The sequence below is a fragment of the Saimiri boliviensis genome, chromosome 2 (assembly GCF_048565385.1).
Source record: "Saimiri boliviensis isolate mSaiBol1 chromosome 2, mSaiBol1.pri, whole genome shotgun sequence".
NCBI classification, from domain to species: Eukaryota; Metazoa; Chordata; class Mammalia; order Primates; family Cebidae; genus Saimiri; species Saimiri boliviensis.
This window is the reverse complement of record NC_133450.1, coordinates 171,964,909-171,992,081: the sequence shown is the minus strand read 5'-3', so window position 1 is coordinate 171,992,081 and position 27,173 is coordinate 171,964,909. Positions and strand designations below refer to the sequence as shown.

At 42.4% G+C, this 27,173-nt stretch overlaps 1 protein-coding gene across 4 annotated transcripts in view; it reads right to left on the bottom strand.

Annotated features, from left to right (window-relative positions):
* The window catches only part of ADAMTSL1 (ADAMTS like 1), a 982,413-nt gene that overhangs the window by 68,763 nt on the left and 886,477 nt on the right, over positions 1-27,173 (bottom strand). For 3 of the 4 annotated variants that reach the window (XM_074394894.1, XM_074394895.1, XM_003928137.4), the window contains 3 exons: positions 25,015-25,143; positions 9,525-9,704; positions 6,197-6,331 (listed from right to left, as the gene is read on the bottom strand). In XM_074394894.1, the coding sequence (XP_074250995.1) occupies positions 6,197-6,331; positions 9,525-9,704; positions 25,015-25,143 (444 nt within the window). The remainder of the gene's footprint in view (positions 1-6,196; positions 6,332-9,524; positions 9,705-25,014; positions 25,144-27,173) is intronic. The other variant, XM_074394896.1, reaches the window with a different exon arrangement.

The following is a 27,173-nucleotide window of genomic DNA, read 5'->3' as shown; positions in this document are numbered from 1 at the left end:
GTAGGGTATTGGGGAGGGATAACATGGGGAGAAATGCCAGATTTCGGTGATGGGAATAGAGGCAGCAAACCACATTGCCATGTATATACCTATGCAACAATCCTGCATGTTCATTACAGGTATCCCAGAATCTAAAATGCAATTATATATATATATATATATATATATATATATATATATATATATATATATATACATACATACATACACACACACTATCGATGACATTCTTCACAAAATTAGAAAAAACTATTTAAAACTTCATACGGAACAGAAAAAAAAAAAAAAAAAGAAGCCCAAATAGCCAAAGTAATCCTAAGCAAGAAGAACGAAGCTGGAGGCATCACGCTACCCAACTTCAAACTATACTACAGGGCTACAGTAACTAAAAATCATGGTACTGTTACAAAAACAGACACATAGGCCAATGGAACAGAATAGAGAATGCAGAAATAAGACCACATACCTACGACTATCTGATCTTTGATAAACCTGACCAAAAAAAGCCATGGGGAAAGGATTCCCTGTTCAATAAATGGTGCCAGGACAACTGGCTAGCCATATGTAGAAGATTAAAACTGCACCCCTTCCTTACTCCATATAGAAAAACTAACTCCACCTGGATCGAAGACTTAAATGTAAAATCCAAAACTAAAAACCCTAGAAGACAAGCATTGCCATTCAGGACACAGGCCCAGGCAAAGATTTCATGAAGATGACACAAAAAGCAATTTGCAACAAAAGCAAAAACTGGCAAACAGTATCTAATTAAAGAGCTTCTGCACAGCAAAATAAACTATCAACAGAGGAAACAGACAACTTACAGAATGGGAGAAAATTTTTGCAAACTATGCATCTGACAAAGGTCTACTATCCAACATTTATAAGAAACTTAGATTTACAAAAAAACACAACCCCATTAAAAAGTGGGCAAAGGACATGAACAGACACTTTTCAAAAGACATACATGTGTCCAACAATCATATGAAGAAAAGCTCAACATCACTGATTATTAGAGAAATGTAAATCAAAACCGCAATGAGATACCATCTCACACCACTTAGAATGGCTATTATTAAAAAGCCAAATAATAACAGATGCTGGCAACGTTGCAGAGAAAAAGGAATGCTTATGTACTATTGGTGGGAGTGTAAATTATTCAACCATTGTGAAAGACAGTGTGGGAATTCCTCAAAGACCTAAAGACAGAAATATCATTCAACCCAGCAATCCCATTATTGGGTAACCCAAAGGAATATAAATCATTCTATTATAAAGACACGTGCACACATATGTTCATGCAGCAAAATTCACAATAGCAAAGACACGGAATCAACCTAAATGTTCATCAGGCATAGACTGGACAAAAAAAATGTGTTACATATACACCATGGAATACCGTGTAGCCATCAAAAAGAATAAGATCATGTCCTTTGCAAGGACATGGATACAGATGGAGACTATCATCTTTAGCAAACTGATTCAGGAACAGAAAACCAAGTACGTCATGTTCTCACTTATAAGTGGGAGCCAAATGATGAGAACACATGGACACATAGAGGGGAACAAAACACATGCTGGGGCCTTTCAGAGGGTGGAGGGTGGGAGCAGGGAGACAATCAGGAAAAATAACTAATGGGTACTAGGGTTTATGCCCGGATGATGAAATAATCTGTATAACAAATACCCAGGACACAAGTTTATCTATGTAACAAACCTATACATGCACCCCTGAACTTAATAGTTAAAAAAAAATAACAAAGAGAAATATCAAAAAATGGTCAAAAGACTTGAATAGGCAATTCATAAATATAAATGACTGATAAACATAATAAAATTATGAATGTATTTATATCATTTTTTCATACTGTATTTTATACTATTGCATATTCACCAATTAAAACAGTAAATGTAAAAACTCTTGGTCATATGTAGTCTTGGCAACATTTTGGGGAAATGGGAACTCTCACAAAGTGCTGGTGGGCATATAAAATAGGTAAAACTTTGCTGAAGGGCAATTTGACAACATACAACAAAAATCTAAAATATACAATGCCTTTGCCACAACAATTCCACTTCTAGGAATTGATCCTAAGTAAATAGGGATGCGCGCAAGGACTTAGAAATAAAAACATTCATGTCTATTTTTGATATAATAGCAAAATATTATAAAGAACCTAAAAGATCAACATTAGGGAATTTGTTGAATAAGATATAGTATCTCCTACCAATGCAGTTATTAAAAATGAATCGTACTAGACTATTTAGAGACATGGAAAGCTGTTTGCTACATACAGACATTAAGTGAAAAAAGTTATGATCAATATACAGAGTATATTTCATTTTAGGCAAAAGGTATGTACAGTATGTATATTAATGTCTATGAAGAAGATATTTGAACTAATTATCTCTGAGTTGGGATTATAGATATTTTTATTATAGATAATTTTTATTGTCTTCCTTCTGCTTCTAATTCATTGCTCTACAATAAAGATATATGACTCTTATAATAAAAAATCCAATAAAAGTTATTTTTCAAAAAATATCAGTGCTAATGCCCTAGAAATGATATTTCTCACAGTCTTGGGTCTTGGTCTTAGTGGCCAAAAAAAATATTAGGAAGTCTTGGGTCTTAGAGGCCAAAAATAATATTTAGCAGAAGTCTGCACAAAAAGGTTTTGGTGCTGCAGGGAGGCCTGAAATGTTGCTGCTCTGTAACTGGAACCCTGCAGAGCACTGCTTGGGTCTGGACCACCAAAAAGTGAAGGCATGAGCACCAGCCCTGCCCTCCAGAGCAGCTGGCATAGTTTTAGTTATCTGGCAAAAGGAATAGCTGCAAACAACGATTAAAAAAATTAGCCCCTGTCTTGCCTAGGACAATGGGTCCAGCTAGGTTGGGTCCACCTGGCATGGCCGAGCCTCTACTGGGCATGTCTATGTCTAAGCCATATAGTCAAGAGTGTGAGAGCAACAAGCACTTGCTAGTCCCAAGGTTTCATTTTTACAGTTATGGAAAAGTGAGGCCCAGGTGGGCCTGTGCCTGTGTTGCTCAGGCAACATTCCTTTTGGATGGTTGTAGCAGTGGCTTGAGATGAAATGAATGCCAGCGTGCCTGATAGTTAAAATAGCTATTTCTGGAATAATCTCACCTAGTGGGGATCTCAACACTCAAGACTTAATGAAGAAGAATGAGCTCTGATACATGGTTTAAAAAACCCCAACTCTCCCTTCTCCCCTTACTGCTGTGAAACATAAAAATCAGGGTTTATGAGTTACTGTTTCTGTGCCACAGAACCATGAAGTTCTCTGACTGTTACAGCCAGCTGACCTCAGGCGGAGTAAACACATACACTGGCATCTCATCACTCACTGGCTACAACGGGGCTGGTGAACAGCCTTCATCCTGTATACATCAGCTATCACCAGGCTTGGTAAGAACATTAAAATTATTTCCAAGGCAGTTCCTGGGCTGAGTGAAAAAGAATGTCATGACTGATTAGGGATGTCTTGGCTGTGTGAGGAGTGATTAACAGTATCTTCGCCACATATTTCCACCTTGGTCTAGAATATCTGTTATCCTCAAAATAGGGTTTCTTCATTAAATCTCTCCCACTATCAATTATTCCTACAGAACGTCAGATTAATGCTTCTCATACATTACTTTTAGTATGTCAATCTCTTCTTTAAAAACCCTCTAACGATTTGTTCCCATTCCCCACATAGTACATCTACTTCCTTCGTCGTATATTCAAGGCCTCCACAATTTGATGCCATTTACGGTGTTAATGTCTCAGCAACCCTACATAAAACCTCCTCTCCAGCCTCTCTGGCTTATTTCTCATACCGAGAGCACACACTGTGGTCTGAAAGGGCTACCTATAGGAGCCAGGGATGGGAGCCTGTCCAAATGGGAGCAACTGGACTGACAGACTAGCATGAGGCACGTGCTGGGGAAGTTCAGGATGGAGGGAGGGCATTAGTATTGTTGGGGTGAGGGTCTAAACCAAATCTGAATGGACGAGGATGGGCTGAGGCTTGTTCCTTTTGACGGCCTAGTTTCTATCCCAGTATAGCTGCCTGTCATCAGTCTTAAAGCAGTGGCATTTTACAGCTGTTTCTGAACAGACATCTGATACATATGTTGCACATTTTTCATCTTGGGGCTCATGGAATCTTCCTTCAATGCCCATTCCTCTTCTTTTCTGCCTATTTGGATCCCACCCATCCTGCAGTATTGAGCTCCAAAGCATCAGAGTGAGGCACTGTCTCCAATAACCTGCTTCTCAGAGTCCTGATACTTGACATCATTCTTTCATTCATTTCCACAATTCCATGTGAGTCTCCTAGTTCCATAGCCCTGGCGTGACACTGACATTCACCACTCAAGTCTATTTGGTCCAGGCAGTTCATTGAGGGACTTTATGAATACTGACTCACTGTCTCATTCAAATGGAGCAGTCTGGATGTGGACTGGGATTTTAAGGTGTCTCTTAACCACTAAATTTAAATACCAGTCTAAGGTAACAAAGCACCATAAACTAGCAATGGAATGCAGCAGCATAAAGTACAATAAATTCTTATTGCCCATGGCTAAAATGAAACAAAATATTATTCCAGAATAAGGGAGAATGAAAGTAAAGCTATCATGAAAAAATATGAGCAGGTTAACTTTTCCAGCATGCTAAATGGCACCTGAGTGACCCAAAAGAGTTACTGAACTTGAAAATAAACAGCCGCTGCACACCCTGCTCATGACCGGGCTATGATGAACAGTTACAAGAATTTCTCTAGTGATGAGTCTAAAACAAAGGAGTGCACAGTGCATATCTCATTTGGAATAAATTTACTACTTGTAAGCCAAAGGCAATATACAATTTGAAACTTCTATTAATTTTGATCAACATGACATAGAAAAACTCAGTGCCAAACTTGTATAAATCATGGGCAACAGAATAGGGCTACTTGTTACTTTCCTCGTATCTTATTTTTACCCAAGTTCAAAAACAGAGAAATCAGATTTTTTCCATATGCTGATAAGCTATGAAGATTCTTTACGAGTTTTAGATGATAATGAAAACTGAAGGTCATCTTTCTGTGCTCTAACCCGAAAGATACTAGGCTCCTGTGTCCATGTTAAGTCATCACCTATGTGACTGGGAACTCCTTGGCCTCCTGTTCCTTGCTAGCTGGTGGGTAAAGGAATACAGACACTTTAAACTTGAGCCACAGGAATAATTCTAGCTATTATTGTCAACATTTGGGATCACATAGAGTTACTGTGAAGATTTTCCCCACTTTGTAGGCCTTGGCTTTTTGTTTTGTTTTATTTTAAAGAGGAGTTTTAGATCTTAGGTTCACAGCACAAGAGGAAGGTACAGAAACTTCTCATATATTCCCTGTCCCTGCACATGTATAGACCTGTATTTTTTCCCTCAGGTCTTTTGAAGGCAGAAGAATTCTTCTCTTCCACCTTGTCCATCTCCAGAGGTCATGTGTAAAGGTTTTTCTGGCATCTTCGTGATGCTGGTGTGGCATCCCTGGACTTGAATGCCCTTGTACAACTCCTGGCTACCAGAGGGCACTACCCATGTGGAAGGTAACTTGGTGAAGGTTTCCAACACTAGATAACAGGGAGGTTGTACTTGGTGAAATTAATTCAGTACTTGTCTTGAGGAGTCCACCTGGGTTAGCTTTATGCTATATCTACAGACACCTGGCCTAAATGGTATAGTCTTCCTTTTGGAGGGTACTGATATTTGACTTTCTCCTCAAAAGTTGATTATTGCTCTAGTTTAGATGGGAGGGGGTCATGGCGGAGTACTGGGGAATGCTTACCAAGAGGACACGAGAAATAGGAGCTGTTCTTTACTGCTGTATCTTTCTCAAAGTTTCATGAGTCGGTCTGACTGAAAGGATCTGGACTATGGCATTAGCCCAAGAGGATTAAGAAAGGAGCCATATTGGAATCTAGACAAGCCATAGAGTCCAGACTAACAACTGCATTCACCTCATATGGAAAGTCAGCCAAGTTTCCACTGGTGAGTCTGGATTCTGTAGGCAATTTAGTGATTTCCTGTTGGCCAGCGCGCCTCCCCTCCCCACACTGCTGCCTCCCTCCCACCTGCAAACAGTCACCCATCCATAAATCCTGTCCAGTCCTGGATTTCTGCCCAATGTTTCCAAGGGTTGGACTCACCAAGGAGAGCAGAATTCCCAGGATCCAGGACCAGCTGTGTTCCCAGAGGAGACGTCAGCACTGAAGGAAGGTTTGGTCCAGTGGCTGCGAGCAAGGCCCTGATGTCTTCCAACTGTGTGGGGACTTGGGGGGGATCTGTGAGAAGGCAGATGGCAGATCAGGCAGGTTAAAACACAAGGCTGTGTGGATGCAAGAGGCAGACGTGGGTATGTGCGTGCATATGTTTAAGACAGGCATTGCTACTGTTGCCTTTTAACATCACTTTTCCTACAGAGGACTCCCTATCAAGGTGAGTATAAATTTCAAACTTAATACAGGTATTTGACGCCTGAAATAATAAGGTCGGTAAGAGGAAGCAGGCATACAGATTACAGGGGTTTCTCACTTTAGACCATTGGGTACCTCCAAATTTGAAGATAAGTTAAACTACACCATAAAAACACTTTTAAAAAAAGCCAATTTTAGTATTTACTATATACCAAGTTCTGTGCTAAATCGATTTCAATCCATTTTTCATTTAGTCCTAATAACAGTCTTTAGAGTGAGGCACTTTGTTATTGTCCGTACCGAGATACGCCACAGGAATTTCTTAGGTAAAAGGACCCTTTTTCTATGAAGCGAAAGGTCCACTTGTGAAGCTGATAAGTTAATTTGCTTTGTGGTCTGGATTTTTACGCCGAAGTAGGACCTAGATAAAGCAGGGCAGGAGAAGACTGTTGCTATGCGATGCTTCGTTACTCAGAATCTTACAAGGAATCAGCGCTGAAGTCACTGGAGGTCCCAGTTAGCCAACGCAAAAAGTGACTAAAACGCGAAATATGTAGTGGCTTGGTTATCACTTGTGCCAGACAAATAAAGAGGTAAACACCTGCTGGACTTCTCTTGGAGAAGCGGCAGATGCTGATCCCTTCGCCTCTCTTTCTGCACCTCCTGAGGACCTGCGGCTTACACTCCCAAGGCCAGCTCCCACCTTTTTCTCTAAAACACTTGATGCAGTGGAAGCCGTGGCAGGAGTATTGCTCTTGAAAGGGATGGTCATTTCAGCAACATTCTGCAAGGGCCCTACTACATGCCTGGCACCTTGCTAGGCCCTTGTTAGGGATGGTGAATTAATCATGATGGTGCCTGATTCTACTTGAGAAACATACCTTCAGTCTTTCTGACTTTGGCGGACAAAGACTATTGTATAGAGAAAATGATGAACTTGAGATTACATATGTGTGTATATATATACATGAAATATACTTAAAAAACTCCTTTTCATATGGCATAGAGGAAAACATCATTCCTGGGTTCAGGAACCCTCAATGTGAGCCATGGCTCTGTCATTCACTAATTAGGTCATTTAAATCCTCAGTCTTAGTTTTCTCATCTATAAAATGAGGTTCCTTTCCAAGATCTCTTTCTACTCTGGAATACCATGATTTTAGGAATTGACGGTGGCAGTTTACTCAAAGTGTCTTTCTCTCCTCCTCAATATTTCCTCTTGAAACTCAAGAAACCTTTGCTTATTTACTAAGAGCAAAAAAGGGAGGCTACTTTCCATCTTCAAAACAATCAGCTCTTTTTGGACCAAATATTGGTCCCTTCTCACATCCTTATGGCTTCGACAGTATTTTTCCTCGAGTGCATGTCCATTTGCTCTTCCCAGGAAAACTGTCAGTTCTCCAGGTGTAGAGGCCAGCACTTAGATTTCTCCTAAAACTTTACCAGTGTCCAGCTGACACGGAACTTAATGTCAGCAACATTAAATGGCAACACTTGATGAATATCTATCCAATGGACTATATGAACACATGGATAAAAGTCTTATCACACTTCAAGTCCTTGTTGTGCAGATTAAGTCATAGAACTTGGAGTGAAATCTCAGCTTTATCCACAAAACGCCCCCTTTAAAAATTAAGCTATATTTTTGCTAATTAAGAGAAACACTTTGATGTTCATAAAGTACCTATTAAAAGCTAACAAACTTTCATTAATAAAACCAAAAACTGTGATCAAGAAAAACCTTCAAGTTAAGAGTCTTAACAATGATTTTTTCCCCGTTAAGTTTCATGAAAATGGGGAAGACTTTTTGCTCTTCGAACCCCATGTCCTCTGTTACAGTGTATTAGAGTTGGAATGCAGTAAGAATCTGCCTACAGAACATACACACTTCATTGGCAAAGCCACAGTAGCAGCCGCATATCTTAGACTTTCATCTCTGTCAGCAGAGGCAACAGGGAAGGGTTACTAGGGAGGAACACGCTCATTGCTAAGCATCATAATTCAGTGTAGGGCAATATTCCCTGGGCTCTGGGCTCTAGACTAGCAACTCAGCTGGATGAAACCCAAGGCAAAACAAATGACATCTTTCTCTGAGCCAATTTTCTGTGGCTTCCTAAGATGTCTGGAGGTTTATGCAGCCACCAGTGAGGTGAAAACCCTTTTGGGCCTCTCTGAAATCTGAGTGGGCAGGGTCTAGAGAACCTATGTGAAGGTCTATCTTCAACTCTGGGTGTGAAAACAGAAGTGTAAACTTTAAACATTTTTCCCTGAGGAGGTCTGTAATGTACGTGTATGTATGTATGTGTGACATGTAATTATTATTTCTTACATCTTTCCTTTTTTTTTCTTAGAATGATAGCTTTCTCTAGGTGGGAAAGAGCATAATTATTAGAGTGCAGAAGGGTATCCCTAGCCCAGGGGACAAAAAGGATTATGGCTTGCAACTTGGCTGAGTCCAGAACTGGGCAATAATCGGGTGGTGGATGGTGTCCCAGCAATTGTTATTTTTAAGCACCCATTTTATACCAGGAGCCATGCCAGCCTCTTTAATCAGCAATTCTTATGTTTAGGGGTGCATGTGGAGACTTTAGGTGGACCAGACCATAGGCTTCCTGGAATTATAGGGAAAATTGTACATGTATGCATTTTTCTAGAAAGAGAAATCCATAGTTTCTATCTGATTGTCAAAGAAGTCCTTAATGCAGGAAGAGTTAAGGATAATTGTTTTAATTGTGTTATCTCTGAGATCCCTGATCTCGCAATTTTATAATCCTTGTTTCTGGAGTCCCTGCACAGAGGCCAGTATCTAAGGCTTAGCAGAGCACAGTAACTGGCCCAACGCCACACAGTTAGTAAATGGTAGCGCCAGGGTTCAAGTTCTTGTTTGACTGGCCTTGTTCTATTGAAAGGCCATAAATTGGGAAGAAGTGAAGGGATACCGATTTTACCTTTTATGTTCTTAATTGGATTAAGGACATAAGGGAACAAAGGAGGTAGAGGATGGGTTAGAGAGTCACCCCCAACAGGGTGCACCAGAGGCAGCCAGCTTTGAGGTGTTTACCTAGGATCAGCAGCTGGGTGCTCTCAGTCAGCTCTCCGTGAAGATTGGCCGCCCTGCAGGAGTACACGCCCTGATCTGAGGCTGACACGTTTGTGAGCAGCAAGGAGCCTTCGTGCAGATGGTGGGGGAAGCCCAGTTTGCTTTTATTCCTGAACCAAGTGACTTCAGCTTCAGGCACTCCTAGGAAGAACAAATATAAACTCATCAGTCAAACATGTTCAGGTGAGCCCAGAGGCATTTATAGCTTCTTGAATCCCCCTTCCCTGGGGCTGCTCTACAGGGCCGTCTTCTACCTTGCTTTGGCTAAACTAAATAATACCCTGGACCTCTCAGTTGTCTCCAGATCTTTTGCCTTTTAAAACTTGCAGAGATGAGGCAGGAAGGAGAAGACCAGTACGAAGAGGAGGAAACAGGCAGCTGGCACGGGGGACTTGCCAAGGTGGAAGGAGAGTACCCAAATTCTTTGGAGAAAACATATTTGAAAAACACGAGAACCAAAAGTATGCACTGGTGAAAATGAAACTACATGAAACAAACTTCATGTTGAGTAAGTGATGCCAGACACAAAAGTACATACTATATTTTTTCACTTCCGTAAGTAAAGAAACGAAACCTGGTAACATTAATCTATGCTGTTAGTAGTCAGTGGAATAAATCGGGCAGGGTTGTGACCGAGAAAGGGGACAAGGGGCTTGGCCACTGGTGATGCTGTGTGTCTTGACCTGGGGCTGGTCTGGTGGGGAGTGTTCACTTGGTACCTTTATGCTATGTGTACTTTTCTGTAAAGATATAGTTTAATAAAAAGCGAAAAGCTGTACTATGTTAAAATATATGTATGAACTAGACAAATGGAAGCTGCTAGATTCTTACTGGAGTTGACACTCTATGTAGAAAACATGCTTGTATTTTTGGAAGCCTACATATCTTTTCAAAACAAGAAAACATGAAATGGTAATATCAGTAGAACCACAGGCAAAGGACAAACAGAAAGTGCTCAACTCTTTCCACAATCCAAGTTGATTTTCTGTGAGAGAGCTGGGGAGATCGTCTGCTGACTTGGGATGGGTTCTCTCTTTGGAAACCAGGCTCTATGTTCTAGGGACAGTGCGAATTCCTCAGGATGTTTCCTTGCGGTTAACATGCTGGTAAACAGGCCCTGAGAATTTAGGGCAAGCCTTCCTAGATGCTGTTTTAGGAGGATTCTATAGGAGGCTGGGCTCTGAGTGTGTTGAGAGATTGAAAGTCTACGGCACTGCTTCACAGGTCTCTAGGGAGCAGAAAGCTCCCTCCCCTACTCATCTCAGCCTGCTGCACAGCCCACAGTTTACCTGTAGAACTCACTGGCATGTATCCAGAGCATACTTAAAGTGTCAAGTACTGGCTGGATGCAGTGGCTCATGCCTGTAATGCCAGCACTTTGGGAGGCTGAGGTGTGTGGATCATGAGGTCAGGAACTTGAGGCCAGCCTGACCAACATGGTGAAACCCCATCTTTACTAAAAACACAAAAATTAGCCGGGCGTGGTGGTACTCGCCTGTAATCCCAGCTACTCAGGAGGCTGAGGCAGGGGAATCACTTGAACCCTGGAGGTGGAGGTTACAGTGAGCTGAGATTACACCACTGTACTCCAGCCTGCGTGACACAGCAAAAATCTGTCTTAAAAAAAAGCGTCAAGTCCTGGGAAATGGGATCAAAGCCAAGAATGGCCAAGGAGCCAGACCTTTAGTATAGTGGTCTAGTGTTTTCCCTAAAATGGGGCTGGCTTTTGCCTTTGGGGCAAGGGCAGTTTGCCCTTAATGGCTAGCCTACTGTTGAGGATGTAGAGTCTTCAAGGAGCTGCCTACTTATCTGTTACTTGTCCTCGGAAGTGGCAGGATAGCCGGGCGCGGTGGCTCACGCCTGTAATCCCAGCACTTTGGGAGGCCGGGGCGGGTGGATCACGAGGTCAAGAGATCGAGACCATCCTGGTCAACAAAGTGAAACCCCGTCTCTACTAAAAATACAAAAAGTTAGCTGGGCATGGTGGCGCGTGCCTGTAATCCCAGCTACTCAGGAGGCTGAGGCAGGAGAATTGCCTGAACCCAGGAGGCGGAGGTTGCAGTGAGCTGAGATCGTGCCATTGCACTCCAGCCTGGGCAACAAGAGGGAAACTCCGTCTCAAAAAAAAAGAAAGTGGCAGGAGAAAGAGGCAGGGCTACCAAAAGCAGGTGGAGACTTGGGGGGATACCATGGCTTTGTCACATCAGAGAGAGGCACACGCTAATCTGGCTCTAATAGTAGGACACTTGATGCTCAAGTGCATGGGAGGGGCCAGGTTGGCGTTATCACTAAAGATGCCTGGAGAAAAGACACAGGTGAAGGGCAGAACAGCTGATTTTTCATCGCAGCACCACTAGGGAGAGCAAGAGCATCAGGATGCCTGTCCATGCCAGCTTGGAATTTGGACCCTGAGCTTCGTATTTTTGCATTAAAAAAAATCCACAGCATTCAGGAGAAAGGCTCAGAAGTAAGCTGAAGAAAAGCACTTCCAGTTATTTTTCTCCTGAAAGCACAAGGAAAAATGAGGTCCCACAAACCCCCTCTTTTTTTGAGATGGAGTCTCCTGTCTGTCACCCAGGCTGGAGTACAGTGGCATGATCTGAGTTTAGTGCAGCCTCCGCCTCCTGGGTTCCAGTGATCCTCCTGCCTCAGCCTTCTGAGTTAGATGGAATTACAGGCATGCGCCACCATGCCCGGCTAATTTTTGTATTTTTAGTGGAGATGAGGTGTCACCATGGTTGGTCAAGCTGGTCTCGAACTCCTGACAGCAGATGATCCACCTGCCTCAGCCTCCCAAAGGGTTGTTGACATTACAGGTGTGAGCCACCGTGCTGGCCCTGCCAACCATTTTCTACCAGTATTCATCCTCTTTCACTCTCATTGCTCACACACAGCACTTACTGCCTGCATCTTCCTTAGAGGAGGGCTATGGGTCACAAACACAGAGAATCAGGGGGAGAGAAAATGACAATGAGAGTGACAGAGCATTAGAGGGAGGGAGGAACAGAGGGAGAAGGGAGAGAACCCTGGGATGAAGAGAGACCTGGGAGCTCTTTCTCATTCCCCCAAGAATTCCTTGCAAGCTTCTTCCATTCCCGTTATGACTGTTTCACGCCACTCTAAAACGGTGCTTGTTTTGAGAGGACAGGACTGGGTATAAAATAAAAGGGCTGCATTCTGCGTCAGCAGGGGGTTTCATGGGAGAAATGGAAATGTTCAGAATAGCAGGGTGGAGGAAGAAAACTCCAGTCTCTGTAAACCTGGAACCGTGGATGTGACAGCAGTCCCAAGGGAAGAGAAATTAAGTTGGAATCATTCTTTAATCTATTAGCAAACGTGTCATTCAAGCACAGCCCTCATTCAAGCACAGATCTACATTATGAGTTTGCCGAAGTAGGTGTTGCTGCTGGTGCCACATTTTGAGGACTTCCTGCCTGGAACTGTGGGCCTTAGGCAGAGAATGATATTACGAAGACACCTCGGAGGGACAGCCAGTCCTTCCACAACTGGCTCTAACATTACACATGTAGAATGAAGAAAGAGAAAAAAACAATTGAGGTGTAAGAGGTTTTTTTTTCTTTTTCTCTCAAGAAATGACAATGATGCTTTAGAAAATGTCACCAGCCCTTGAATGTTCTACAGAGTCCCTTAAAAATGTACCAGAGGCTTTACGGGGAAGATGGCCGCCTAAGAACAGCTCAGGACTTCAGCTCCCAGTGAAAGTGCAGAGGGTGAGTGGACGCCGCATTTCCAGACGAACTCTTATTGCCCACAGACCAGGAGATACCCAGGCAGAGGGGTCGCCAGCGTCGCAGTCCCAGCTGGTGCGGCTGTTTTGGCCCCCGTGGGGCTGATTCCGCCCGCGCAGCTGCTGTGACCACTCCCTGTGGCTGTGGTTCTCCGTACAAAAGCCACTGGTCTGGGAGCCCTCTTAGCTGGCGAGCAGAGCCCTGAGACGGCAGAGTTGCCCATTCATCTGAAATAGCGCGTCAGGCCAGGAGATTCCTAGGCAAAAAATCCGCCAGGAGCCGGCGCCGCAGTTCGAGCCGACTCCGTGAGTCGCAGCATGGGAGATCCTGGCGCCTTTTCAAGAAGCGACCAGAACGCGGGGTCGTTCAACTTAAAAGAAAAGACTCTGAGTCAGGGAGCCAGGTGATCAGGCTCGGTTGGTCCCAGCCTTCCACCCCCAACAACAATGAAAACAAAAACAGTAATTGGAAACCCTCTGGGTTGAGCCCTTCAAACCAAGCACAGCTGAACCGGGACGGTCCGGCTCCGTGGGGGAGGGGCTTCCGCCATTACTGAGACTCTCCACCGCTACAGAGGCAGGCTGCCGTTGCCGAGGCAACCCGCCGTTGCCAAGGCAACCTGCCACAACAGAGAGAGTCCACCATAACAGAGGCGGGGCCACCATTGCCCAGACAGTTCTAACTACGCCCATATAAAAAGGACTACAGGGAAGAGCTCAGGGCAGCTGGGCGGAGCCCACAGCAGCTCAGCAAAGCCCCTGCGGGCAGGCAGAGGCTAGGCATGCTGCTAGCTGGGCGGGTCCGACCTGAAAGAAAAATCAAAAAAGGCAGTAGTGCAAGGGAAACTCATAAAGCTCCAACTCCCTGGGACAGAGACAGACAACAGGTGGATAAACCCACAAAAATGGGAAGAAACCAGCGCAAAAAGGATGAAAACTCCCGAAACCAGAACACCTCTCCTCCTAAAAGGGATCACAACTCCTCACCAGCAAGGGAACCAGACCGGATGGAGAAAGAGGGTGATGAAATGACAGAATCAGACTTCAGAAGGTGGGTAGTAAGAAACTACAGTGAGCTAAAAGAACATGTTCTAACCCAACGCAAAGAAAATAGGAACCTTGAAAAAAGATTGGACGAACTGCTGACGAGAATGGACAGCATAGAGAGGAGTATAAGTGAATTGATGGAGCTGAAAAACGCAACACGAGAACTTCGTGAAGCATGCACAAGCTTCAACAGCCGAATTGACCAAGCAGAAGAAAGGATATCAGAGGTCGAAGACCAACTCAATGAAATAAAAAGAGAAGGCAAGAACAGAGAAAAAAGCGCAAAAAGGAATGAACAAAATCTTCAAGAAATGTGGGACTATGTGAAAAGACCTAATCTACGTCTGATAGGTGTACCTGAATGTGATGAAGAGAATGAATCCAAGCTGGAAAATACTCTTCAGGATATTATCCAGGAAAACTTCCCCAACCTAGCAAGGCAGACCAATATTCAAATCCAGGAAATACAGAGAACACCACAAAGATATTCCTCAAGAAGAGCAACCCCAAGGCACATAATCGTCAGATTCACCAGGGTTGAAATGAAAGAGAAAATGCTAAGGGCAGCCAGAGAGAAAGGTCGGGTTACCCACAAAGGGAAGCCCATTAGACTCACAGCAGATCTCTCAGCAGAAACCCTACAAGCCAGAAGAGATTGGGGGCCAATATTCAACATCCTTAAAGAAAAGAACTTTCAACCCAGAATCTCCTATCCAGCCAAACTCAGCTTCATAAGTGAAGGACAAATAAAATCCTTTGTGAACAAGCAAGCACTCAGAGATTTCATCACCACCAAACCTGCTCTACAAGAACTCCTGAAAGAGGCTCTACACATATAAAGGAACAACCAGTACCAGCCACTCCAAAAACACACCAAATGGTAAAAGAGCATCAACACAATCAAGAATCTGCATCAACTAACCAACAAAACAGCCAGGTAGCATCAAAATGACAGCATCAAATTCACACATAACAATACTATCCCTAAATGTCAATGGACTAAATGCCCCAATCAAAAGACACAGACTGACAAATTGGATAAAAAGCCAAAACCCATCAGTGTGCTGTATCCAGGAAACCCATCTTACATGCAAGGATACACAAAGGCTCAAAATAAAGGGATGGAGGAAGATCTACCAAGCAAATGGAGAGCAAAAAAAGGCAGGAGTTGCAATTCTCATCTCTGATAAAATAGACTTTAAAGCAACAAAATCAAAAGAGACAAAGAAGGACATTACATAATGGTAAAAGGATCACTGCAACAAGAAGAGCTAACGATCCTAAATATATACGCACCCAATACAGGAGCACCCAGATACATAAGGCAAGTTCTTAATGACTTACAAAGAGACTTAGACTCCCACACAATAATAGTGGGAGACTTTAATGGGAGACTTTAACACCCCATTGTCAATATTAGACAGATCAACCAGACAGAAAATCAACAAGGATATCCAGGACCTGAATACAGACCTGGAACAAGCAAACCTAATAGACATTTATAGAACTCTCCACCCCAAATCCACAGAATATACATTCTTCTCAGCACCACATCACACCTACTCTAAAATTGACCACATAATTGGCAATAAATCACTCCTCAGCAAATGCAAAAGAACAGAAATCATAACAAACAGTCTCTCAGACCACAGTGCAATTGAGTTAGAACTCAGAATGCAGAAACTAACTCAGAACCGCACAGCTTCATGGAAACTGAACAACTTGCTCTTGAATGTTGACTGGATAAACAATGAAATGAAGGCAGAAATAAAGATGTTCTTCGAAACCAATGAGAATGAAGACACAACATACCAGAATCTCTGGGACACATTTAAAGCAGTCTCTAGAGGAAAATATATAGCAATGAGTGCCCACATGAGAAGAAAGGAGAGATCTAAAATTGACACCCTATCATCAAAATTGAAAGAGCTAGAGGAGCAAGATCAAAAAAACTCAAAACCTAGCAGAAGACAGGAAATAACTAAGATCAGAGCAGAACTGAAGGAAATAGAGACACAAAAAACTCTTCAAAAAATCAATAAATCCAGGAGCTGGTTTTTTGAAAAGATTAACAAAATAGACAGACCACTAGCCAGATTAATAAAAAAGAAAAGAGAGAATAACCAAATTGATGCAATAAAAAACGATAAAGGGGATATCACCACAGATTCCACAGAAATCGAAACCATCATCAGAGATTATTACAAACAACTCTATGCACATAAACTAGTAAACCTGGAAGAAATGGATAAATTCCTGGACACCTGCAACCTCCCAAGCCTAAACCTGGAAGAAGCCAAAACCCTGAATAGACCAATAACATGGTCTGAAGTCGAGGCAGCAATAAAGAGCCTACCACCCAAAAAAAGCCCAGGTCCAGATGGGTTCACAGCTGAATTCTACCAGACATACAAGGAGGAGCTGATACCATTCCTTCTGAAACTATTCCGGACAATCCAAAAAGAGGGAATCCTTCCCAAATCATTTTACGAGACAAACATCATCCTGATACCAAAACCCCGCAGAGACTCAACAAGAAAAGAAAATTTCAGGCCAATATCCATGATGAACATAGATGCAAAAATCTTCAATAAAATACTGGCAAACCAATTGCAACAGCATATCAAAAAGCTCATCCACCATGATCAAGTAGGATTCATCCCGGGGATGCAAGGCTGGTTCAACATACGCAAGTCCATAAACGTAATTCACCACATAAACAGAACCAAAGACAAAAACCACATGATTATCTCGATTGATGCAGAGAAGGCTTTTGACAAAATTCAACAACCCTTTATGCTAAAAACCCTCAATAAACTAGGTATTGACGGAACGTATCTCAAAACAATAAAAGCTATTTATGACAAACCCACAGCCAATATCATACTGAATGGGCAAAAACTGGAAGCATTCCCTTTGAAATCTGGCACTAGACAAGGATGCCCTCTCTCACCACTCCTATTCAATATAGTACTGGAAGTTCTAGCCAGAGCAATCAGGCAAGAAAAAGAAATAAAGGGTATCCAAATTGGAAAGGAGGAAATCAAATTGTCTCTATTTGCAGATGACATGATTGTATATCTGGAAGACCCCATCATCTCAGCCCAAAATCTCCTGAAACTGATAAACAACTTCAGCAAAGTCTCAGGATACAAAATCAACGTGCAAAAATCACAAGCATTCCTATACACCAGTAATAGACTTCAAGAGAGCCAAATCAAGAACGAACTGCCATTCACAATTGCTACAAAGAGAATAAAGTACCTAGGAATACAACTAACAAGGAACGTAAAGGACCTCTTCAAGGAGAACTACAAGCCATTGCTCAACGAAATAAGAGAGGATACAAACAGATGGAGAAACATTCCATGTTCATGGTTAGGAAGAATCAACATCGTGAAAATGGCCATACTGCCCAAAGTAATTTACAGATTCAATGCTATTCCCATCAAGCTACCAATGACCTTCTTCACAGAACTGGAAAAAACCACCTTAAACTTCATATGGAACCAAAAGAGAGCCCACATAGCCAAGTCAATTCTAAGCAAAAAGAACAAAGCGGGAGGCATCACACTACCGGACTTCAAACTATACTACAAGGCTACAGTAATCAAAACAGCATGGTACTGTTACCAAAACAGACATATAGACCAATGGAACAGAACAGAGGCCTCAGAGGAAATACAACATACCCACAACCATCTGATCTTCGACAAACCTGACAAAAACAAGCAATGGGGAAAGGACTCCCTGTTTAATAAATGGTGTTGGGAAAACTGGCTAGCCATGTGCAGAAAGCAGAAACAGGACCCCTTCCTGACACCTTACACCAAAATTAACTCCAGATGGATTAAAGACTTAAACATCAGACCTAATACCATAAAAACCTTACAAGAAAATCTAGGCAAAACCATTCAGGACATAGGTGTAGGCAAGGACTTCACGACCAAAACGCCAAAAGCAATGGCAACAAAAGCCAAAATAGACAAATGGGACCTAATCAAACTCCACAGCTTCTGCACGGCAAAAGAAACAGTCAGTAGAGTGAATCGGCAACCAACAGAATGGGAAAAAATTTTTGTAGTCTACCCATCTGACAAGGGGCTGATATCCAGAATTTACAAAGAACTAAAGCAGATCTACAAGAAAAAAACAAACAAGCCCATTCAAAAATGGGCGAAGGATATGAACAGATACTTTACAAAAGAAGACATACAGGAGGCCAACAAACATATGAAAAAATGCTCATCATCACTGGTCATCAGAGAAATGCAAATCAAAACCACATTGAGGTACCATCTCACACCAGTTAGAATGGCGATCATTAAAAAATCGGGAAACAACAGATGCTGGAGAGGATGTGGAGAAATAGGAACACTTTTACACTGTTGGTGGGAATGTAAATTAATTCAAGCATTGTGGAAGACAGTGTGGCAATTCCTCAAGGACCTAAAAATAGAAATCCCATTTGACCCAGCAATCCCATTACTGGGTATATATCCAAAGGATTATAAATCATTCTACTACAAGGACACGTGCACACGAATGTTCATTGCAGCACTGTTTACAATAGCAAAGACCTGGAACCAACCCAAATGCCCAACGATGATAGACTGGATAGGGAAAATGTGGTACATATACACCATGGAATATTATGCAGCCATCAAAAACGATGAGTTCACGTCCTTTGTAGGGACATGGATGAACCTGGAAACCATCATTCTCAGCAAACTGACACAAGAGCAGAAAATCAAACACCGTATATTCTCGCTCATAGGCGGGTGTTGAACAATGAGAACACATGGACACAGGGAGGGGAGCACTACACACTGGGGTCCGTTGGGGGGAAATGGGGGAGGGGCGGGGGGGTGGGGAGGTGGGAAGAGATAGCATGGGGAGAAATGACAGATACAGGTGAGGGGACGGAAGGCAGCAAAGCACACTGCCATGTGTGTACCTATGCAACAATCTTGCATGTTCATCACATGTACCCCCAAACCTAAAATGCAATAAAAAAAAAAAGAAAATGTACCAGATACATATGCCTAATACTGACATTCAGAATACCTCAACATCAGAGTGTACCAAGCCTGCCAAAATGTCCTGAGTGCATTAAAGAGAGAAATAATGTTGACTGAACATTTACTCTATGCCAAACATTTCATAAACACAATCACTTATTTTTCACAATGATCCTGTGAAGCAGGTACTATTTATTAACTCCATTTGATAAATGAGAAAAAGGGTCTCATAGAGATTAAGAAATTTGCTTAAGGTCACATTCGTTTGGATGCCTGAACAATGACATGGGGACAGAGTTCCTGTTCCCCCCAGTTCTCTACCCTACAGCCAATCAGTAACTCACCAGTGCCAGGGTGGGGATTCAAACTGAAATACCTTTAATGCCAACAGTCCTCATCTTAACAAGTATACACTCCCTGCCATTATACACTAGCTTGACTCTAGAGAGAAACTCTGAACAGCTGCTTTACTATTTCTGAACTGTCAAACCCTTAATTCCTTTCTGCTTTCAGAATTAATGTTTCTGCTGTGGTTATAACACCAAGGTGTCATCAGGAGACAGGTTCCAGAATCCATGTGTTCGGACTTTGTTAGCTCTCTCTTGTTGAGAAGCGTGGTCAGGTTGTGGGAGATGATCTTTTCTAGACTGCTGTGGCGTGACAGCAAATGCCACAGAAAGAAACACCTGAAAATGACAGAAAATATGCTCTACCACAGAACAAAATCCAAGAACTAGGTTGCTGTTGACCAGCTCTTTGGATAGGCTCCTCATGCTAAACTCCCTGGCGTTATTTGAAGCTTAAAACAGGAAAGGAAAAGAACTCATGTTTGTGTTTCCCCGAGACATATCTTTTCAACAGCCCAGTGCTCTCCCTGCTGCTTCAAAGGATCGATAAATGAGCTTAGTCATAATTGGCGGTAACTTGATATGATTATAAGGTCCAGTGCCTTTGATGTCCACGGAGCTGCCAGGTAGGGTGATGCAATAATATTCTTTAAAAAAAAAATCCCAGACAGGGTATTCTTGTTAACTGGATCCCTCATGATATTTGGAAGGGTGCCTGCACCGTGGCAGCGTGTCAACATCTCAAGGTGGGGTGTCCACTCAATGCGCACCTTTACATTATAAGTTCTGGAAGCTTCCTAGGAGGTGTGGAGGTAGGGTGGCTTGGGGAAAGGAAAGAGAAAGCATACAGTAACTCAACTGTCAGCCTTGTAAATTATCCTAAGGAACCACGGCAGTTTGGAAACAAGGTTTTCAGCCTTCCATGTTTCTCCATACTGACTGGCAGACAATGACCGTTGTTGACAAAACTGGTTTCCCTTTTTCCTGAGTACCCAGTGAGGCCACCTTCCCCCGTATCCTTTGTAGTTGTGTGTGGCCTTGTGACTAAAAAATGAGAAAAGTCTTAATGTGTGCTCCTTCCAGGTGTGGCTTGTAAAAGCCTTCCCAACCATCCCCCATATTCTGTTTTCCCCTCTCCTGGTTGATGGGCTAGAGGTAACCCCTAGGGAGACACTGGAAGGCATGTGTTCAAGATGACAGAGCCACCAGCATTATGTGACCTTGAATGACAGATCCTCTCCAGATGACCAGGTGTACTTTTTGGGCTCCTAGGTAAGCAAAATAAGACTTCTATTTTATTTGAGCCATATACATTTGGAGGTCTGCTTGACACCAGTGTCTAACCTATCATAATACACCACCCATCACTGACTCCTGAACGGTTTATTTCTGCATCCCTAGTCCTGCTAATTTTATCTCCTAAGTAAGTCCTTCAAACACTTCCTTTGCTTTCAGGAGAAAAATCTTAACTGTACCATAATCAATGAGTACAGGTAAGATCTAGGCCCTGCCTCCCCCTACCTTCTTAGCCTCATATGCTACTTTCTTCTCTGCTCTCAGTATAGCCAAACCACCAGCCAGTTTTTACTTCTTTAAATGCAACATGCTTTTTCTACCTCAGGCCCTTTGCACATAACTGTTTCCATTTACTGAAACACTGCTTCCTTCCCTGATCCTTTATCACTGACTCAGTTTTCTGACCTCTTCAGAGAACAAATGGAAAATCAGTATGGGAGTGGTACAGTGAATCAGGTCAGTTTTCCAGAAAAAGCCCATCATACTCATTGCCTGGTGCTTTTGAGACTTCAGGGTTGGGAAGAATGTGTGAGGCTGTATTCTACAAGCTGAAAGTTCATGTGTGCAAGAAGCTGTTTAATAAAAAATTGCTAACAACTCAAACATGTAAGTCAGTCTAGGTGAATTACATAATATTCTTAAAATAGGCTATTATATAGCCATTAAAATTATGCTTATGACACTGACAAATGTTTATTACTGAGAGAAAATAAAGCAGGATAAAAGGTGATGATTAAGGAAATATACTAAAATGTCAGCTATGACTGAGTTTGCAGAGAAGGACTTTGAACAAGCTGTTTTCTTTCCTTTTTGGCCTCTTAAATTTTTCTGTTTTTTCTAAAACTTCTTTAATACTCTAATATTTTATAATAAGAGAACAACAACTTTATCTACATATTGCATTATATTACCATTACGTATTTCATAACTTTTCTCCTTCCCAGACTGTGAGCTTCCTGAAAGTTGTACCTTATTTACCTGTGGCTCCTTAGATTAGGAGACATCTGATCTAACCTGGATTAAAAACTCCGTAAAAAACTGCCAAACGAATAACACCAATGAATCTGACATAAAACACTTCTTTAAGCAGGATTGGACTCCTTATGGAGTCCCACGTCCCCCTCTATTACCAGAGGCTGGGTTGCAAATTCTCAAGCTACAGTATCGGCTACTGGCAGTGCTATTGGTGCTTACAGAATTCTACCTAACCAACCAGGAGAACTCTAAACTGCTGGACTAGGAATGGGCTAGAGATGACTGAGAGGAAGGAGAGAGCCGTAAGAGCCACTTACAGCAGCAAAGTGAAAGCCATTTACCATTATAGCTGTCAGTGTTTTAACTGGAGACTCAGCTCACAGATGATTTTCCTTGTCCAGCAAATTCACTGCGTCAGTAAAAGCAGGCTCTTTCCCACCTACTCTGAGTAAGTGTCTTGTTTAACAAAAGGAATAATGACAAATACACGAAGATTTGTTTTAGTTAATCAGCATTAATACAGGTGGTTTTATGGGTAAAAACAAAAATAAAGACTGCAATGTCACAGCCAGGGAAAACTAGGTATAACCATCTAGGCTCTCACTATAAGGTGATCAAGTGAGCCTCTGGATGAAGTCCGGGAGAGAGGGCAGCACGGAAGAGTGGCCAAAGCTCGTTTTAATGTCCTAGGCTCCCCAGCGTAAATATTTCCTCCACTGAATTCTGGTGCTCTCAATCTCCTTTAAATGCCCATTTCCTTGTTTTGCTGTCCCTTCCTCTCCTGTTCTGTTTTTCGTTTGAGACAGAGTCTTGCTCTGTTGCTCAGGCTGGGTTGCAGCGGCGTGATCTCAGCTCACTGCAACCTCCACTTCCTAGGTTCAAGTGACTCTTGTGCCTCAGTCTCCCAAGTAGCTGGGATGGCAGACACTTGCCACCATACCTAGCTCATTTTTGTATTTTTAGTACAGATGAGGTTTCGCCACGTTGACTGGGCTGGTCTGGAACTCCCGGTCTCAGGAAATCCACCTGCCTCACCCTCCCAAAGTACTGGGATTACAGGTGTGAGCCCCCATGCCAGCCCCTCCCCTTTCCTTTTACTCCTACCAGTTCCACCTCTCAAGAAGATACACAACGTGGTCTATCGTATCACCAGTGTTCATCACCAAAGCATGTGTCCACAGTGATCAGGTGTGTGTGGGGGGTAACTGTTCTGCTGAAATGGCCTTACTGGCACCATTAGTCCCTGCACCAAGGGGTAGCTCATTCATGCCAATCCCTGTTAGGAGTTTTGTTTTACTCCTTATCTAGGAGTACAGGGGCTGAAGGGACTTGGTTCTAGATTTCACTGATGAGGCTGGAAGGGAAGCATCACGAAGGCCATGAGAAGCTTTACAAAGGAGAAGCTAATGCACATTTACAAAGATAGATTTATATTTCAGATATCCTATTTTTTTTTTTTTTGAGATAGGGTCTCATTCTGTCATCCAGGCTGGAGTGCTGTGGTATGCTCATGGCTCACTGCAGGCTTGACTTCCGGGGTTCAAACGATCCTCTCATCTCAGCATCCCTAGTAGCTGAGACTACAGGCATGCATCACCACACCTGGATAATTTTTGTATTTATTGTAGAGACAAGGTTTTGCCATGTTGCCCAGGCTTGTCTTGAACTCCAGGGCTCAAGTGATCCACCCACCTCAGCTTCCCAAAGTGCTGGGATTACAGACGTGAGCCATCAGGCCTGTCCGTTTCAGATTTCCTGAAGCTATCAGAATATTTCAGAGAAAGTCGGACTTGGCTATTATTTGGAAACAGTAAGTCCTAGGTTAAGATATTCCTCTTACTTACTCTCAAATGGATTTTCTGGTCTTATAAATAACAAATTGAGGTAAATCTTCAGATGATGAAGATCTAAGATGAAGAAATCATCAAAGCAGGGGTTGCCACTGCCTGTCTACTCTGCAGACAGGGCATGATCAAGGAATCTGGGTCTGATGTGGCCATGCGACACTGGGGTATATCTGATGAGGACAGCAATCAGAAGACTAGCTGCCCAAAGGCACAAGAACCATTGATTTCTCCATGCCTTTGTGGCAGTGAAACCCCTAGCGGGTACATATCACAAATGACTGGTACACAAGAAGGGAAAAACGGTAGCTAGGTGGCGTTCTGCTCTATGTTGGTGTTTTCTGTCTTTTAATTGAAGGTACATATTTTTATACAGAGCATATTAGCACCCCCTATTGTCTGCTACTCCTCGCTTCCCTGTGCCTTCCTGGACCCTGTTGGTCTCTGAGTGTGTCAGGCCCACCTGAGGGCAATTGCCTGTACCAGAACTCCATTGGCTATCTTCTCTAATGACTCCTGCCCACTTCTGATTCAAGCAAGTTCCAGGTTCCTGTTGGCCGTACCTCTTGCCATCTTTTTCATGTCTGTCCAGTCTTTACCTTCCCATCCCCACTGCCCTGAGTTCAGGCCTCCATGACCCCTCCTCAACTACAGGGATGGGTTTTACCTGGCCCTTCTGTCCTAGTATTTCCCTTCTTCAATCCATTCTCTGAACTGCTGGGGGCTTTCTCTTCTGGAAGCATGGCTCCTTAACATCACTTCTGCCTGCATTTCTGCACTCTGGGCTCCACCCAGACTAAAGCTCACACTGTTCTCTCTACAGCCTAGGGGATTTTTTTACTTCTGTGAATTCCATCACTCTCCTTTGTTCACTTGGAACTCCTTGCCCCCATCTTCGCATGGTCACATTCTATCTGTATGGAAGGCTAAGATTAAGGAAAAACATACACAGAAAAAGACCAATTTTAACTATCTGTCCCAGTCAGAAGTAATCTTTTCTCCTCTAAATTTCTGTAGCACTTTCTGCTTTCGGAGTGACTGAGGTTCACGTGTTGGCTTTCCTACTAGCCCTACATCCCTGAGAGCAGAATTTGTGTCTAATTTGTCTTTGCATCCCCAACCTAGCACAGGGCTCCATTAACATGTGACTAAATACATGAATGAATTTCTCACCTGCAACCTGGCAGTTAATTGTCACATTCACTCCCTGCACTGTTTTGATGGTGCTTCCTATATCGACTGTGACTGCAGGCTTCTCCATGTTGATCATGGTCATTCGTGACGTTTTCACTAGTGGCTTTCCTGAAGATAAGAAAGAATATGAGATGTTACTCAGTGGTGACTGGGGAAATTGGGGCTTTCCCTTGAAATATGGGTTAACCACCAATGCATGGCAGGTCTACCCGGACTTTTGGCACTGTGTTTTCTCTTGAAAAATGGTAAGTGCACAGTATAAAAGCATCTACCCACCTACCTACCATAGTGTTGTCAGTAAAAGAATGAGGGTTGAAGAGTTTGAAGATAGAGCATGTTATACAAACTGAGATGATTTATGCATTCTAATCATTAAATTAACAAATAACCCTCAACATGACATTTTACATGGCTTTTTTAAATTAAAATTTTTACTTTAAGATTATATTGTAGATTCACATGCAGTCATAAGAAGTAATATAGGGTGCTGGGTGCAGTGGTTCATGCCTGTAGCCCCAGAACTTTGGAAGGTTGAGGTGGGCAGATCACTTGAGGCCAGGAGTTTGAGACCGGCTTGGCCAACACGGCAAAACCCCATCTCTATTAAAAATACAAAAATTAACTGGGTGTGGTGGCGTGCACCTGCAGTCCCAGCTACTCAGGAGGCTGAGACACAAGAATGCTTGAACCCGGGAGGTGGAAGTTACAATGAGCCGAGAACACACCACTGCACTCCAGCCTGGGTGACAGAGAGAGACACTGTCTCAAAAAGAAATAATACAGAAAAATCCTGTTTACTTTACCCTGTTTTCCTAATGGTAATATCTTGTCCACTAGGGTACAATATCATGGCTCCATACTAACATCGATAAACTTAGGATACAGAGCATTTCCACCACTACAAGGACCTCTCAAGTAGCTCCCAAGCCCCGCTTAACCTTTCAACAACCATTGATATGGTCTCCATTTCTAAAATTTCATCATTTTAAGAACGTTCTACGAATGGAATCACACAATATGAAACCCTTTGTGATCTTTTTTTCTACTCATAATAATTCTCTGGAGATTCTTCCAGGTCTTGCATGGTATCATGGTTACATGGATCAATAGTTTGTTCCTTTTATTACTGGGTAGTATTCCATGGCATGGATGGACCACAGTTTGTTTAGTTATTCTTTTGTTGAAGAATATCTGGGATGTTTCCAGATTTTGATTACTACAAATAACGCTGTATCAATATTCCAGTACAGGTTTCTGTGTGAACGTGTTTTCATTTCTCTGAGATACATGGCCAGGAGTGTAATTCCTGGGCCATAGGGTGGTTGCATGGTCAGGTTTTTGAGAAACTGCCTTATTCTAGAGTGCCTATACTATTTCACCTTCCCTCCAGCAACATATCATCGATCCTATTTCTCTGCTTCCTTACCAACATTTGATACTGTCACTAGTTTTTATTTTAGTCATGCTGATAAGTGTACAGTGATATCTCCTTACGATTTTAATTTGCATTTCCCTAATGACTAATAATGTTGAATATATTTTATGCGATTATTTACCATGTGTACACCCTCTTTGGTGAAATGTCTATTCATGTCATTTAAGCATGCTTGATTCAGATTATTTTTACTGAATTTTGAGGGTTCCTTATATTCTAGATACTAGTCTTTTGCCAAATATGTGGCTTGAAAACATTTTCCCTCAATATCTAGCTTTTCTTTTCATCTTCTTAACAAGATCTTTTGCAGAGCAAAATTTTTAACTTTGATTTATTCATTTTTCTTTTTATGGATCATGCTTTTCAATTTTTTTCATTGACACATAATAATCGTACATATTTAGGAGGAACACTGATTTTTTGGATACATGTATACATTGTATAAAAATCAAATCAGAGTATTCAGCATATCCATCACTTCTTACATTTATCATTTCTCTGTGGTCAGGACATTCAAAATCCCTTCTCCTAGCTATTTTGAAATATACAGTACATATAGTCACTCTACTGTGCAAGAGAATACCAGAACTCATTCCTCCTATCTAACTATAACTTTGTGCCTGTTGACCTATCTCTCCTTATCTTCCTCTCCCTACTCCCTTCCCCAGTCTCTGGTAGTCACTATTCTACTCTCTACTTCTGT